Genomic DNA, 17,452 nt, shown 5'->3' on the forward strand with positions numbered 1-17,452 from the left:
GGAAAGGGACTTTTTGCGAGGGCAGCTAGTGGTAGGACAAGGAGGAATGGTTTTTAAATGAAAGAAGGTAGAATTAGATTGGATATCAGGAAGAAATTACTTACTGTGAGAATAGTGAGGTACTGGAACAAGTTGCACAGGGAAGTTGTTGTTGCCACATCCCTGTCAGGGACTTGGAGCAGTGTGTTCTGGTGGAAGGTGTTGGGAGGGCAGTTGAAACTTGGAGGTCAGAGAATGGTCTTTAAGGTCTCTTCCAATCCAGACTAGAATTTGTTGCTTTCATCATGCTCTACTGTCCTTTAATTGATTACCTGTTGATTAACAGTCAGACTTCACAGTCTAAAGACATTAAAACATTATAGTTACTGTAGTAAAAAAATCAGTGTGATTCTTTTAGATTACTGGGGGTTTTTAATACATTTTTTAAAAATTTTGTTAAAGAGACATTAAACCACCCAAAGTAATAAAAATAAAATTATTAGAAGGATAAGTAAATTTGTGGACAAAATAACAGCCAAGTTGAAAGTTGCAAATGTCAACTTAAAATTTTACTAATGTGTTTTTTGAAAAGGACAGTGCTTTCTAGCTAATGATAGATAGATAAAGGAATAGATTTGGACTTACTGTGTAACTTAAAGGTGGTTCAAGCATCTGAAATGGAGCAAGTTCCCTTTGATGTGTGAGGTAAACACATTTCTTAAAAGACGTATTGTCTTTCAGTCATTTGACCTCATCTGGCAATTTTTTCCTGTTTATTTAGAAAACATAGGCTACAATTGCCAGTTTTGTCATATGATGACTAACATCATCGTAGTATAATGGAATATTGTGTAAACAAACAAAAAAGCTTATATTTCAAAAGATGCAAAAGGTCGTGAATTTGCTAAAAAAAAGAAGCTGTTTGAGATAATATGCAATCCAGTTTGATGTATAAAGTTATGAAATAGATTAATTTGATGAGAAGTTGAAATTTAAAATCAATCTGATTTTGCAAAGATTTGATGATGCCATCTTTGCTGACATTTCAGTTTATTTTATTTTTCCTTTAATTTTGCTTTTTTATATACATGAATGAAACTGCTAGTTGTTTTGCTGAGGAGCTCAGACAATAAGATTTCATTATTCTTTTTTTTCCACTTGAGTCAGTCAGTACATGCCAAGTGATTTTGCAGTAAAAGCTAAATCCAGTGTACACTTGATAATCGGTTTACTAGATACTAGTTGTAACAGCTCATATTATTAAAAAACTTACCTCTTCAGTCCCTGGTCTCAATTTCCTAACTCCTTTAGCTAGAGAAATTATGAGGCATCATGAACTTTTGGAAACTTGATGAAAGCTGAGTGTGCTGGAGACCTGCTACTTACCTCTGTTGCTTAAGAGATGGCATGAAAGCCTGTGCCAGTTTCCTCCTACTTCTGTTGTGATGAAGCGATAGTTTGCAAGATCTGTAATCAGTCAGGAGTCTTTAAACAATCTGCTAAAGACTGCCCAAGTAGGAGACTAAGAAAAATGTGTTTTAGTGAGAGCAGCAGCTTTGGTATCTTGTTGATGGAGATCACAGCATTGGTTAGAACTTTGTTATGCTGGGCTTAGATATCAGATGTTACTGATTTAGAATAAATCTGTCACTGAAATTCAGTGGTTTGGAGGCAGTGTCTAGCATTTCAGTTTATCTTGTACATTACCTTAGTTGTGCATCTCTGTGTTTCTTCTGTGTGGGAGATGTTTTGACATGAGGTATTTGCAACTCACAGGTCTACTCTGGCTCATTGGAAGAGTATGTGGGCCCCTACACTTCAAATGGTCATTGTCACTTTATGGTTCAAAAACTGAATTAAACACTGAAATGTTAAACATATACTAGTGCTGACTGGAATTTTAATATTACTCTGTATGGTGTCTCTTTCATCAACTTTTATATAGTACTTGGAGATTGTGTAAATGATGGACTTCATTGTAACCTCACGGATTTAAAACAGCTGGAAAAAATGAGAATACCACAATATTCAATGAAATGTTTAGGGAACCTGCAACTTTTCTTCTTCAAAAATATCACACTGACTTTATGATGGCCCTATACATCCAGCCTTTGTTTTCACAGCGTTAGTTTGCTACCTGATGATCTAGTTGATAGAGATGGGTGTTAGCTTTCCAGCTTCACATGCATATATGTTTTTTGTTGGTTTTGACATGAATCTATAAGTTCCTAATTAGGGTGGAAAGTGTGGAGAAATGCATCTTACACACGCAATGTGCAAAAGCCAGATGCAAGCCCCTACAACCCCCTTATGTAGAGTTTGATGCAAGATGCTACAACCTTTTCAGGCAATTTTGATAGGTCACTACTGGGAGCTGAGACGCATCACTCAGACCACAGCTTGTCTGTCTGTGTTCTGTCTACGAGACTTTTTTGGAAGCAGAACAGCGTGTGTGTGGGAGGATAGAAAACTAACTCTACAGGGTGACCTGATACTTCCTATTCTGAGCAATTTTCCTATTCTGTGTGTTAGTGTCTGGAGGATCAGATGGGTGCCACAGCAGAGGGAATCTTGCTGCTGGTATTTTTTAAGAGCAGATACAACAAGTATGAAAGATCCAAGGAGGAAAATAAAGGGAAGGGTTTCAGTTTCTCCTCTGACCATCCAAATCCTCCATCTTGAAATTGTTGACTATCTTGACTTTGATTAAATCCTTCCCCTAGATTGCTGTCTTGGGATTTTTTTTACTCTTTGGCCTGCAACTGCTTTTGAAGTTTCAGCTGAGTTTTTGAATACAAAGCTAGCAAATGGCTCTGTTTCAACAGTTTTATCATTGAAATGTCCTCAGGGACACTTACCTTGATTGGTAAAAAGAACCCAAAGTGAATTTGCAGATTGAGAGTTTGCTTTTTGCAGTAATCTTGAAATTATCACTAGAATAAGTGGTAACCGTTCTCCAAAAAAGGCTTGCTGTTTGAGGGTTATTTCTGAAACATCAAACACAATAGATGCGAGAATCTGTAGTTCTGATAGCTCTTATTTAATTTTTTAAAAAATACATATTGTATCTGTATTATCAGTGTCTTGATAGTGCACCCATATAGTGTGAAAACAAAATATAGTGAAAAGAAATGTAGCAGGTAGATACCAAGGAAAACCAGGAGCATATTCCTTCTTTGAATTTGCCCTGTCTATCATAAGAGTAGCAGTTGTGGTGGCTCTACTGGGATTTATTTTGCTTTAGGAGAGTTTGGGATTTGGATTGGTTTAGAATGGAAAGATGTATTAGCACTAGATCTCCTAGTGTTACAAAGGGTTAGATGATGTTAAAAGTTATTATATTTCATTATGTTCTAACTACCATACTGTTACATAGAAGACAAGCTTGTGAAGAAGTATCAGAGAGTGAATTTTTTATTATTGTATTTGATGCCATTGTAATGACTGGGCTAGCAGTCAAAATTCACCTTTATGTTGTGGAGACAAGTATTAAAAGCTGTGTAGCTTTCTAGTGTTCATGAATGCACAGTCATATTGCTTTTAAAAAGAAAACTTGTTGGAGGCAATAAATGTTAACTGATTATTCTCTGACCAGAGAAACCCATTCTGCAAAGCAGCTCTTCACAGCATGCAGATGGATCATTTAGTTCTCTGCTCACCAGGGAGTGTTTCCATGTAGGGAGTTAGCAAGTAAATTTATTAAATCTCGAATAAGGCTGTGGAGAGGAATTAAATATTCTTTAGTTAGCATTTGCTAAGAGAGATAAGCCTGTTTTATGACTATATTCATTTAAAGAAAAGGGAAGTCTATTTTTTGGCTTGGCAAGGTTGCTGAGTCTGGCAGCCAGCAGTAAGTAAGCATTGCTGACTCCACAAGGGCAAGGCTAGCAGGTGAACGGGGCCCACTGAAGCCACAGATGTTCCTGCCATAACCCACTCAAATGTGGAGTGTTATTAATACCTTGATCTACACAATCTCCACTCCTTTTAATTTTATGTTTTTAATAGTCTGAAATTAGAGAAGAAATTGATACAAGACTGGAAAATTAATCTTGGAAGCTGATGTTTTTACTCTGTATCAGTTGAGATGCCAAAGCATGGTACATAGTTTTGTTTTTTCCTCATTATGTATCAAGCCAAAATAATATGTCATGAAAGATGTTAGTGTCTTGAAGAATAAGGAGAAATTGTGACAAATTTGAACAAAACTTCCTCTTCCTCAGTTAAAATGAAAGACTAGATAATCTTGGTCAAAAATGGAAGATGCATCACTTGGCATTTTATATATGGAACGCTTCATATTGATTTGGATCTGGTTGGAAACACATTGCACAAAATCAGACTAGATAGATCAGATCAGCATGTTATTCCTTTCTAATGGATCTAATGTTATTCCTTTGTACTGTGCCCTGTTTTGTTGGGATACAGATAAATATGGAAGGACAGGAAAAAAAATGTATTTAGATGCATGATATATTAATATAACTTAAGTAATATTTAAATATGGTATGTTCAGCGTGTTTTTACTGCATATGACATAAGTAAAAACCATATGTATAAAACAGTTACTAAAAATTGCTCTCATAACATTTGGGTAAATGCTAAAAAGTTGGCAGGAGGAAAGTTATACTTCCTTTGTGATAGCTTGATGATATTAACAAGTATTAATTTTTTAAAAGTTCTCTTCAATACAAACATAACTGTGTCTGTGTTAGTTTTAGGGAAGAATGATTAAAACAAGGATTTACTGCTTGTATCTTAAATACCAAATTTTGTTATTCTCAGTGTGAGATTCAACAATCCAGCCTGTCCCTGCCACTGATTTGTTGCTTGTGTAGACATTGAGGACAGTGGGTATTCTGTTGCCTGGTTTCTTACAGTTTAGTTTACTGAGATCCTAAGATATAAATAGCCAGGACATCATACAGCTGAATAAAGAATATTTCTGTGTGGAAAAAAGGGTTGGCACTTTTTCTTGTTTTGTAAAGTGGGATAAATTAAATGGATAAGCTATAGGAGAAAGGTGCCATATGTGTGAATTTTAAAAAAGAAGCATTGTTTTTAGAGATTTTGTATTCACAATACATCATCCCCCCTGAATTTCTTCAGTGTCTACCATGTACTTTAGTGCACATTCCTTATCTGCACCTGCAGCACCCCTTTCATTTGAGGACTGCCTGCTGCAGGTAAAATCCACAGACTTTTGTGTTGTAGGATCCTTTGCAATGCTGTTGTCACTTACGTTTCACTTAGACTTGGATTTCTGATATGTCTGTCACAGCCATCTCAAAATATTTGGTGTAGAATTAGCAGAACTTGCTCTTCTGGAGCTTAACCTATTCCTTTGCTTTTGATATCTGCCAAATGTAGGCTGGCACTTGACTTTGGAATATCTTTGTGTGAAACTTCATACAAAGGTTGACTTTACTTGCATCTTCAGCTTCTAGGAGGAAAGTAATTGTCAACCTCCCAAGATCCAAGTGATATCACTTAATATTTTTTTATATGTTTGAGACCTTGGTGTTAGTCTTAACTTTTTTTGTTGTTGTTGTTGAGAGGACCTCTCATGAAGAGCAGAGAGGGGTGCATTACCGCAGGAAGGAGAAAAAATTCCCAAACTTGTCTTTTTCATACAGGCAGAGAGCTTGTCAATTCAGAAGTGTTGCCATCGTTTATGAAATGGCTTGAGCTAAAGAAGGGCAGCCTGACCTCTGGACAAAATCTGAAGATAGTGGAAAAAGATAACTTCTTCCCTGAAAGCCAAAAATACAGGGGAGTAGAAAGGAAATTTTACATACTTCTAGACACATCAGTATGTTTAAAGAAGCAAATTACAGTTTTGAATTTCTTGCAACAAGTAGTCTTTGGAACTTTGAAAAACAGCATTTCAGTGAAATGTTTGTGGCTTTGCTGAAGGGCAGGTTGAATACCTGCTATAATTAGTTTAACTAATTATAGTTAAAAATAAGGCAAAAGTTTAAAATTGTTTAAAGTTTCAAGAAACTTGCAGGGGTCAAATATTTTGTGTGATGCAACTATTGGAGGTTTTCTGATTTCTAATATGGTATTTCAAAGGAAATGCTACTCGCAAGTTAAGAATAGAAAAGATCCATTTTTACTTCATTTCTATGGTAACTGAAATGGGATCCTGTTTCATTGCATCTAGTACACATTCAAAACAAGGCTTCTTAGGTGGGTCTTCCCACTATTTCCATTACTCTCAAGACATGTAACACACAAGCCTGCATCTCTTCTACTTCAGTTTCAAGATCGGTTTTTCTTTTCACGGTGTAAAGACTGTGTGGTATGTACCTCACAACACAAATTCTTCAGCTTTTTGTCAAGGGAATACACTGAATAAAGCCATTAAATGATGGCACTTCATGTTCCACTTCCAGGATCCTTTTACAGGTCTTTTCCTCTCGTCTCATTATTGTTGTGCTCCATGTCACCCCTTGCCCTCCTAGCAAAAGGGGAAGTGCTATGGCACAAGGCAAAGGAAAAAAATACTTTAATACTGATTTTAAACTTTTTTTGTCGACTTATACTGAGTGTTTCAGTAACTTGACCCAGACTGTCAAGAAAGATAACAGTCAAGTTAGCTAAGTCATAATGAACCTTCTTCTGTTTCCCTCCTGCTAGGAAAAAAAACCACAGGGAATGCAAATAGAGGACACGGGACTCATTGTAGTTAGGCTGACATTTAGTTAGGTTAAGGCATTTATTTCTTTAGTCAGAAACATCTTGAAAACAAACCTTTAGATGGTACAAGTACTCAGGTCTGTATGTTGAAGTTCTTTGCACTAGTGTCATAAACACTCATTTGTTTTATGGATGACCTTTAGTCACATTTCATTACTACTTATTACTATACCAGTGGTGTGTAAATGTATTCTAGAGATAATTATTTATGGTATGATGTCAGGCAGTTTGAGGTATGGATGAAGCCTAGTGGGATTAAATTTTTGTTGAGCCCTGTCAGCATTTTTTACCATTTTTAACATTCTTTTTAACATGAATTATTTTATGTGTCTTCCCCTCCTGAAAGCCATGGTGATTATTTCAGCTGATCAGCCACAGCTTCTGTGGCCGGAGAAGACAGGGGCCACTTCCCAAGCACTGCACTTTTAACTCCCAGAGCACAAAATCAGTCCTTCATTGCCACAAATCAGTCATTCAACAAGGCTTGTGAGCTGCACAAGGAGAGAGCATGGAAAGCCACAGATGGTAGAGGGAAATGAGCATAACTATGTTTAATTTCTTCCTCTTTAAGTAGGAGATGAATGTGCTGCTTCCTTCAAATTGAATTTACTGAAAAAAATCAGTATGTTTTAATTCATACATAGCATACATACATTATGCATGTATTCTTAACAGATACAAGGCCTCAAAAAATACAATTTCAGAATGAAATCCTGGCAAAGCTAATATTTATGGTGTCCTCTGTAAAAGCTTTGTAACCTTTTCAAGCATGTTCCTTACTGCTTTTCCCTGTGTTGCACTCCTCGTAAAGAGGTGATTTTTTGGAGTGCTCCCCGTGTCTCTTTACACATTCTAATTGGTCATTTTGGTTCTGGCTGAGACAATGTCTACAGGAACAGCACATTCTAGTAGAATTAGCTGTGTAGGACAGCAGAACAGTTGGTGTTGGGGATGTGTAGATGTCTTGTGATCTACTCCAGCCTGGCTCACCTGGTTCATTAGCCTCAATGTCTGATAGCAGTGGGAGAGCATCAGTTAGTCTTCCAGTTCAGCTTCATTTTCCAAAAAAAGTGTAATTTTTTGCACTCCAAGGTTAGTCTAAAATTAAAATTGAATCATGGTAAGTGAGAACTGGTGAAGAGAACTGCTTCAAAAGCATTCTCGGGATCCAAGCTAAAACAGTAATGTAAATGCAAGCTGGGTACTCCTACAGGAAAAAAAAAGAAAATCAATTTTTTATTTGGTTTCACAGTGAACTATTTTGTGGCACTGCATTTAAATACTGTTCCACAGTTTCATGGAGCTCACATCAGTGGACACATGTCAGGGGGTAGCACGCTGATGGCCTCTGATAAGGAACTCACTTAAGAGACATGGTTTGGTGACAGTGCAGTTTAAGTAGTGGTTACTGGTTGACTACCTGATGATTAGTGGAGAATCATTTACAGTCATTCACAAGATCCAGCACTTTGTTATCGGCATGCCAGTGATCTTAACAAGTTAAGGAGTAACATAAGTTACTTTGAACAAAAAAAAAAGTTAAATTGTCTTAAAAACTCATAAACAAGATAAGAAAAATCTGAAGTCTTTGAGGTTGTCTATATCTTCTCTGCATCAAAACTCTATTAAAATGAATTATGTGTGTATTGTGTAGATACATACATTTGGTAACTGGTTTTTTAAAAGAGGGAGAGAGGCAACAGCTGCAGGCATTAAATAATTTTAAGTGTTTTAATTAAAGCAGTGTATTTTCATACAGCTGTCTAGATCATCCTTCCGTGTCAACATTACGCATATTACAGTACAGGATGGTGTAAATACAACATTTTTACAGCTGGAATATTTTATTTGATCAATTCATTGATTTTGCAAAATTCTTTGCAATTAGAGAATTCACTAGTAGTTTTAGCATAGATCAGATCATTGTATTTAGCTGTTCTCACAGAATTTTATGTGGTCCTCCTCATCACAGCTATTCATAGCATGCAAGAAACCTACTGAAATCTCCTTTTGTAATAGGGAAAAGGAGCAGGACTGGACAAAATGTGTTTTGTACTTGCTGGCTAAACCCTATGATGTATTGTCCTAGCTATGGGCTCTGATTCATAAAGATTTCATCTGTAGCTGTTGAAATAGTAGCTAGCCCACTCAAGGCATGTACCTTCGTGCCTTGAGTCTGTGTGGTCTTACAATGTCATAGCCAATTAGAAGTAGAGATCATTAAAAACAATACCAAGTGAACTTTAAGGTAATGGGAAGGTTTCACTTGAGCTCAAGGAAGTTTTTAGCTGTTAAACTCTGCTTTGTAAAACATACCTTAAAGTAAGATATTGGAACTGTGTTTCATGGCTTTTTCTTTTTTTTTTTTTCTCAAATGCAGGCATTTTTCAGAGTATGGGCATATGGTGACTACACATGAATTGCTCCGTGTAAGCTCCTGGCTCTGGCCTGAGAAATGAGGATAGGGTTTTCTTGTTTTTATCCTTTAGATGCAATGCTTAGCGGGAGGCAGGCAACCAAAGCAGCTTTAATTAGGGAAATTCTTTACTGCCTCTAATTTTTTTATTTGCATGTTATTAGGTTACTAAAAAATGAAGCTCCAAAAATTGGGGAGCAGAGGTTAAGCAATTCTTGCCTTCGGTTGCATGGTACAGGAATCAGAAGAGTCCGTGAGCTGGCATTTTGCCTTACTACTGCACTGCACCGTTGAGAATTATGCAGACTGGAAGTGATCTTGAGTGTAGGGGTTCAGAGTTCAGTAAACATATGTCTGTGACTAACCCTGATCAAACTCAAGGCACTGTTCTGGACATTGCCATGAAGTATATTACAAACAGTGACATCAGGGCATGCAAATAAGAAATTCCATAAGTTATAGTCATAGACTATTCTAACACACTTTGATCCTTAATGCTTGTTTTGAATGACTGAAATTTGATCTATCCCACCATGATTTAAATACAAATATAGGCAGAAGTTACTGTATGAAACATTGCAAATACTGGTTAATAAATGTGGAATTTATTAAGGTTATTTATAAATGTTTTGTTGGCCTAAATTCTGGGAGTGGTATCTCTGCTTGTCTGGTACACATCCTCCAAGTAAAAAGGACAGTAATACTAGTGTTTTGGGTAACCTCAGAATTTGGTCTCTGTTTTTTGACTCTGCTAAAATACCTTACAGTGTATGCACTATCCTTCCTATAAATGGTTAACATCTACCTTTATGACACATACTGTTTTTGCCTTTTCAGTGAATCTCAGATTTTTTTTTACCTTCCTTTCAGAAAAGACGGCGGCGGATTGATCGAAGCATGATTGGGGAGCCGACGAACTTTGTTCACACAGCTCATGTAGGATCTGGGGATCTGTTCAGTGGAATGAATTCAGTAAGTATGAATGGATGAACATCATTTTATATTAGACAGAATACAGTAACACTGTATTTGTATGTTGTAGCTGAAGCAATGAGTCTTTCAGCTATAAGAAGGAATCTGTACAAAACTGAAGAATGACCTGATAGCATTCAAGAATATGGAGTATAATTTTTTAAATTCCTATATTTATTGATAACACATTTTAGGTGCTGTATAAATGATATAGAATACTTTTTAAGCTAAAAATTCACTCTTATTATATGTATGAACCAAAATAGATGATACTTGAAAATATACTCAAGTATTATATGGAAAAATACAAGTGTCTTATGGCTGGCTAGATTTCTTACCTTAAATGCCTCAAGCTGTTTAAATATAGTTCATGTAGATCTCTAACTTACTTCAGTTTATGGTGCACACAAATTTAGGTTTGGGTGTTCTTGCTGAGCTTTTTCTGTATTATGTAGCCCTGTTTGCAGTGTGAATTACTTCCAGAGCAAGCAGTGTCACAGGTAAGATTTTGTAGCTTCCTGTAGAAGATGGGCGCAATTAGTATTTTTAGCTCTCTGAAAGTGAAAAAACAAAAGCTAAGATAAATAATGAAAATGAGCTTATGGAAATAGATGTATCTTTTAGAGCTTCAAATTTCTGTGAAATGTCAATCTGTTTCTAAGGTCAATAATATAAAATATAGAAAATGGTTGTATGTAGAATAAAAATATTTCTTGACTTTATTAATAATCTTTAAAGGTAAATATATTTGGAGATGGCAAAGACTTGTTGACAAAGAGGAAAAATCTCTGTCAGAGGTATCAGAATAGAAAGCGGAGCTAAAAAAGCTTAAATGTAGGCAAGGGAGGTCATTTGTAGCTTTAACTAGTTTAAGTTGGTGTTACTGAGATCAGACAAAAATTTTTGTAATTCAGCATGTGATGAGGAAGGGGAAAGCTAGAAGATTCAACATCAAAAAATGCAATACATTTTTTCAGAAACATAGTGGGCTGGAAATGTTTAGTAAAACCTCTGTAAGCAAATTAAATGGCCAAATGAGATCCCACTTGATAAAATTTAGTTAAAGGTGATCCCTTATTTAGTGTGATACATTACATTAATATTTAAAGCCAGTATAAATGGAAATAATCGACTGATAAATATGTGACCAGCTTGTTTGATTACTTTTTTAAGTGTGGCTTTTGCTATTTCAGTAATTGTTGTTTCTCCTGAGGGAACCTTTCTCATTCTCACAGCTGAGCTGATTTGAGATTTGTGTAGGTGGCCTGAAGCTTTATTTTTTCACTTCATGCCTATTTGGTCTCATCTTTTTCTTGCATAATACCCAATTTGTCCCCAGACAGTAGGTAATCATTATTGTCTCTCTATGTAAACTTTTTCATTTTGAATGCTTTTAAGTAGCTCTTTCTCTCTTCTCTCTCTTTTTTTTTTTTTTTTTTTTTTTTTGGATAATGTGCTGCATCAATGACCAGCAAGATTTTTCTGATCCTAGATGGAAAGTATCTGTATGTGAAAACTAATTGTTCCCACTCGTCCTGCTTCAGAAGCTCAAATCTCTGTTTTCTCACACTGCATCTTTTCTGCCTGTTCTGTGGTTGTCTCCACATTCATTCTTTGCAGTGTAAATTCCAAGATTATAGCGTTAATCTTCACATGTTCTTCTGCTGCATAATTTCCTTTATAGTATGGACATTATATTCCTTCAGGAGCCTCTTTGTGCTTTATTTTTTTAAATAACGTAGGTGAATACCTGCAATTTAATTACTGTTTTTTCATTTATATTTGGTTCTTTATTCACTTTCTGTCTGCCCTGTGCCTTTTTTCATCAGCATTATTCTTTGTTATACATCCTTACAATTCTGACTGAATAGTTCTCTGACTATTCAGAATATTTCTGAAATATTTTGCTTTTTTGTTTTCCTTCTCTGTAGAGTGCCTTGCTTCTTTGTCAGAGGTGTACTTAAAACAGCAGGAGCCCTCTGTGCACTGTTTCTTGTTAATTTCCATCCCTTTTTTCCCTATTTTCCTTTCAAAATCCATGGTGAAATCTTTCTTCTGATGCTTCATGTTCTTTAGTTCAGTCTTTGATTTCATGTGTTTCATGTAGTTTCCCATTGTTTTCTTTCTCAAGATCTGTCTGTGCTGTTTCCTGATTCTGAAAGGGAGGGTAAAAATAAGGAAAGAAGGAAATTTAATGAGATGCATAAGCAACACAACAGTTTGCATGACCCTTAATGGGTACAATCCTCTTTCCTTTCCAAAATCTTTAAAATCCTTAAGTCCCATATAAATTAGACGTAAGACTGAAGAACCTTGCTGTTGCATATCATCAGAGAAAGCAATGGTGTCTTTGGGAAAGAAAAAACCAAAAACTGCGTTTCACATTGCTTGTGCTTGTTGCTCAGCCTCAAAAGGAGGGTGCTCCAGAAAGAATGCCTCCTTAAAAGCCTACAAAGGTTAGATGTTTTTTGTTTTTAACATTGTATGTCTCCTACAAAAGTTTTACAAAATAGCTACTGAACTGTTAATACAGACTAGTTCCATTTGCTGCATTCTCTGTTTTAAGGGCAGCAGTCTCTGCATTTAAGACTTAAACTTCATTATCCAGTTTCTCATATGTGAGTCATGAACCAGAGAAATTAGTCTAACTTTTAGAAATACCCTTGAAAACCTACACTTCAACCTTGCAATTTGTGTTGATTTCTGCTCTCCAAAATTTTCAAGTCTTGTAAGCAAGTTTTTAGGTTGAAAGGTGATGTGGCCTGGAGAGCTTTGTAGGTTTTTTATGCTGGAGTCAGAGTTCATTCAGATAAAATTACCAGCATACTTTTGTGAATACATTTATGTGTAGATTAATTATTTTCTGACGAAAAAACATGAATTCAGGCTTGGTTTTTTCCATGGGTAGCAAAAAAGGCTTAGTGAAGAAGATGAGTGGCTTGGTAAAATGTGAAAGTTCTTAAATACATCCCCATGCACCTCAGCACAATCTTTTTTTACTGAGTTTGTAGTCATTGATATCAGATGCACTAGAAAATTGGCTCTGAACACATTTCCCTGAAGAAAAATAAGATGGCAATATTGCTTTGCTGCAACTGTATCACTTATTTTAGCAAAAGGCCAAAGTATAAAATGGTTTTACATTGTGCTGCTTAAATACACAAAACCACAATCCTTTGCATAGCATTGCTGTATGCCATTGAAGATACAGATGAAAAAAACCAGGCTCTTTTGCCACACAGGTTTGAAAAACTGCGTGGAACAATGCGTTCGTTTGCTGATGCATTCTGTACATGTGCATGTGTTTTGCTTGCTGTGGAAAAGAAAATATATTTGTTTTGTCTTTGTAGATGGGGAATATTGTGCAAGCTGCTTGGAAATATTTCTCCTGTGCTGTTTTAATACAGCACAGTGATGTTCCAGTGATGTTTTTAGGTCTCTGTGAAAGAGGAGCATAGATGAAATAATTGCAACTGGTGCCCTGCAGGCAGAGCCTTGAATGAATGTTATTTTCCACTGTTTGTCTAGTTGTTATGTATGCTCTGGGATGCAGAGCAAAAAGGGCCAAACCTTTACGATTCAAGTTGTCTTCCTGCTGGCACTTGGACATGATTATTTTGACTCATGCAATACAAGCAGGAAAGAACTATGGGTTTCCTTTTCTGATGGTGATGGAGGCAGTGAAAGTCATAGCAGGATGTGCATGTCTTGAAACATGAGTCGTGAAATGGGGGCAGGAAGATTGTGTCTCTATGTATTTATATGCATCAGACTAGAAATACCTTCAAATCAGCTATGTTCAGGAAAGTTCAGATTGACTGTAGTTTAAAAAATAAATGCCCTCCATTTAAAGGAACATTATCAATTAAGGGAAGTATTATATGTTGTCACGTAAATAGATAAACCAAAAATGTTCCACAAACCAAAAGGTCCTTTTTGATTTAGAAAATCCTAGTTTAGCCCTGTTTTAATGATCTGAATTAGCCATACAGGTATTTGCAAGTTGGATATTATACTTGTAATGTAATGATAATAACTTAGTGATAAACTTATGGTTGATCGTACTTGCCGGAGAACATTTTCCATATAACAAGATAAATTTTAGTTTGTCAGGTGGAGTCAATGCCAGTAAAAGATTTGATTTTTAAAATTTTTTGATTAATCAAGTCAGTCAGTGAAACTGTGAATCAACCAGTTTTCTTCAGGAGAGAGGAAGAACTTTTGCCTCAGCACCACTTCTTCAATCTTTTCTGCTGAGCTATGTGCTGAAGTTAAAATTTCAGCAAGCCTTGGATGCACGTGTCCTTGTGCAAAAGTAATATAGCTTTACTGGTAACAAAGGAGAACTTGGAAACTAAACCTAGAGAAAAAATAAAATTAAAAGCAGGAAGATGCTACAACTCATTGTTTGTCTTTCATCTACCCCTCTTTTCCCTTCTATCCCCAGGTCAGCTCCATTCAGAATCAGATGCAGTCCAAGGGAGGCTATGGAGGTGGCATATCTGCAAATGTTCAAATGCAGCTCGTAGATACAAAGGCAGGATAACCTTGGGGATAACTTTCTTGTAAGTATTTCATTCTACTTCTTAGGCACAGTTAGACCAGTATGAAAAACAATCATACTGCTTCATAATTATCTCCCTATAAAAACCTGTGTCGTTATGATGGCCAATTTTTAAATCTATTTCTGATTTAAAAAATTAGGTATCTTGTAAGAATGTTACTTTTTCACAAAATGGAGTTCACATTGTTCTGACTGTATCAGTCTGACCTTAAGCATGTTTTAACTAAAGGTGATCTTGTAGGCCGATCTTTGCAGGTGAAGTTAGTTGTAAAACAAATCTCATAAGAAGTTTGTGATGTGACTATGGTACCACTTTTCCAGTGGTTCCATAAGATGTATGGTGTTAAGTCAATGTATAGCAGTATTGCAGTTGCAAAATGGTCAGAATGCTCAAAACTTGGTTTAATGCATGTTTTCTGTCTTTTAGGTTTATGTGAGTTCCTGTATCTTCTTTCCTGTGTCCTCTCTTTTGCCTTGGTGACTACTTTCTGTGCTCATGACAAGAGAAGTGATGGCTCATTGTTCACCCTTCGTGATTAGTCCAGTGAAAAGTTGCTGTTCTGCTCTGATGATGCCACTTATCAGATTGGTCCGATTGTGCCTTTCAGTGGCATGCACGCATTGGCCTCTACCAGTATCATGGACATAGAGCTGTTTAGAATTGGTTGTCATTTTTTAGTTGTTCTAAGGATTAAATTAAAGCGCCAATCTTAGCTTTCCTCATTCCTCAGAAATACTAATGCGCAACATTCTGTTGCTTTTTAGTCTTTTAATCTTTTCTCCATTCAAATAGTTTAGAAATGAATGAGTTTCCACTAGTGTCTTCAATTACCTAATGTTCACTGAATTTTTGAAAGGTCTGAGACCTGCAAGCACAAATAATTATTTCATACAAAATCAGCAGAGTAGATGACCGCATGCTTTGTGAGGTTGCTTTTTATGGTGGCCTGCTTGGTGCTAAAAGAAAAAAAAATTGCTTACTGCAGATGTGAAAAATTTTGCTGTGGCACCAAGTCATGCCTGTTTCTGAAAAAGGACTTGTAACTTAGCTGCTTCAGTCATGTCTTTATTTTAGATTTTTCCAATTGGTCTTGAAATAATAAAGAGAGAGCTTGCATTCATGAGGCATTTGTTGTAAATGTTCAGTATATTTATTTTGAAAGAGCTGACCTTGAGACTGTAAACCAGTGTAGTACCGTATCTAAGTGTTGTGGAATCGCTTTAGTCTATTTACACAGAAGAGCAACATGTTTGGCTGCTTCTTTTTCTTTCTACAGTTTTCCTTAATTTCAACCTGTACAGTCATTTCCAGTAGCAGCATGTCAGACTGCCTGCAGTATTGGCTGAAAAGTTTAGTAGACCTTTCTAAGTAGTTGGCAGTTTCTGTGTACTAAATATTTAGGGCCATGGAAGTTGCTAAGAGCGACATACAAATCTGGCAGAAGAGGTGCCAATGAAAACAGCATACAGGGTGACTTTTTACTAAGTCAGTAAAATGCCTTTTGCTCAGGTTCCAAAGCATGTTTTCTTCACATGTTGTGAAACTGCATTTTAATATTGCACTGTTTTCAGATTATCTCTATAAATGGTCCCTTTTTTTGCTTCTTGCTGGTGGTTTTAGAGAAGTCAATTATTTGAGGCCTGGTTACATTAGATTTTTATGAGGGGAGAAGACCCAAACCATCTAAACAAATAAGGCATAACTGATCCTAATCAAATCCATTTCTATATGCAAATATGCATGTAGACTACTGTCTTAAATGATTCTTTATTCTGTTTCTATCCTTTCCCTGATTTCACATTGCAACAGCTGTCTGGTTGATTTAAATATCGATGAACCTACCTAATCTTCTCTCTCTGTTTATGAGTAACATATAAAATACACAGCTATGGAGGTAGTTTGCCTTCCATAGGTTGTATTTCAGTGGTAGATGTCAGTTATCTGGTTGAATAGTTCAAAGTAGGTTGGATAGTGTTCACTGATAATGATACTGATTCCTGATGAGATGTTCAAGTGTCTGGATGCATAAGTACATGGCAGTGCAGTGATACATATTTTTTTTTAGGGGTTAGCATTTCCAATGCCACTTTTAACAATGACTCTTAAATATACTACAAAACTATTATAAATTTATTTGATCTTTGTTATTGGTAATAGCAGGTTAAATTTGCTTGCCAAACCTATCTTGCACTTGCCAAAATGTTTTCAGCTCAATAGCCAGGAAAAATTTGACATATTTTTATAACAGACATACTTTTTTTGTACATTGTGTTCATTCTTGAATAAAGTCAGTTCAGTGTTGGCTTGTAGATATTAAAAGGAAAGTATTGACTTTGATTCAATAAATGTTTTCTTTCAGTTGGTGGCCTACCCTTTTTCCTTTCCATAAATTGTATTTGCATTAGAAAAATACTTGGATCTTACAGACAGATTTGTGGTGAAAAGAGTAACCTATTAGTGTCAATAAATAAATTGCAGGCTTGAGGGTTTTTTTGTGGCGCTTGACCCTTTTGTTGCCAAATGGATTAACCCGTAATTTTATCAGTATTATTGTTACATTGATTTAACATGTATGCCAGGGGCAAGGAAGGGAGAGTGTCCTAGAAATACTTTGGTAATCTTTCCTTTTGATTGCAACTCATACGTGTGTTACGTTGCTGATTGTGCTGCAGATTACTATGGTGGTCAGTAAAAGACTTGTCACCATAATATGCTCAGGTACATTAAAAGTACCTGCAAGGCACAGTATTGCCTAATCTCTGTTTGGGTCAATTAATTTTTATATTTGACACTCTCAAAGTTTATTCCTTAAGCACTA

The 17,452-nt window shown here is 36.0% G+C and overlaps 1 protein-coding gene across 5 annotated transcripts in view; it reads left to right on the forward strand.

Moving 5' to 3' along the window:
• The window catches only part of CDC42SE2 (CDC42 small effector 2), an 83,645-nt gene extending 66,653 nt beyond the window's left edge, over positions 1 to 16,992 (forward strand). For all 5 annotated transcript variants that reach the window (XM_041399631.1, XM_041399636.1, XM_041399635.1 and 2 more), the window contains 3 exons: positions 9,968 to 10,069; positions 14,517 to 14,634; positions 15,061 to 16,992. In XM_041399631.1, the coding sequence (XP_041255565.1) occupies positions 9,968 to 10,069; positions 14,517 to 14,615 (201 nt within the window). In that variant the 3' untranslated portion in view covers positions 14,616 to 14,634; positions 15,061 to 16,992. The remainder of the gene's footprint in view (positions 1 to 9,967; positions 10,070 to 14,516; positions 14,635 to 15,060) is intronic.
• The last annotated feature ends 460 nt before the right edge of the window (positions 16,993 to 17,452 follow it).

Source organism: Onychostruthus taczanowskii, unplaced genomic scaffold (assembly GCF_017590055.1).
Source record: "Onychostruthus taczanowskii isolate IOZ18803 unplaced genomic scaffold, ASM1759005v1 scaffold167, whole genome shotgun sequence".
Lineage (NCBI taxonomy): Eukaryota > Metazoa > Chordata > Aves > Passeriformes > Passeridae > Onychostruthus > Onychostruthus taczanowskii.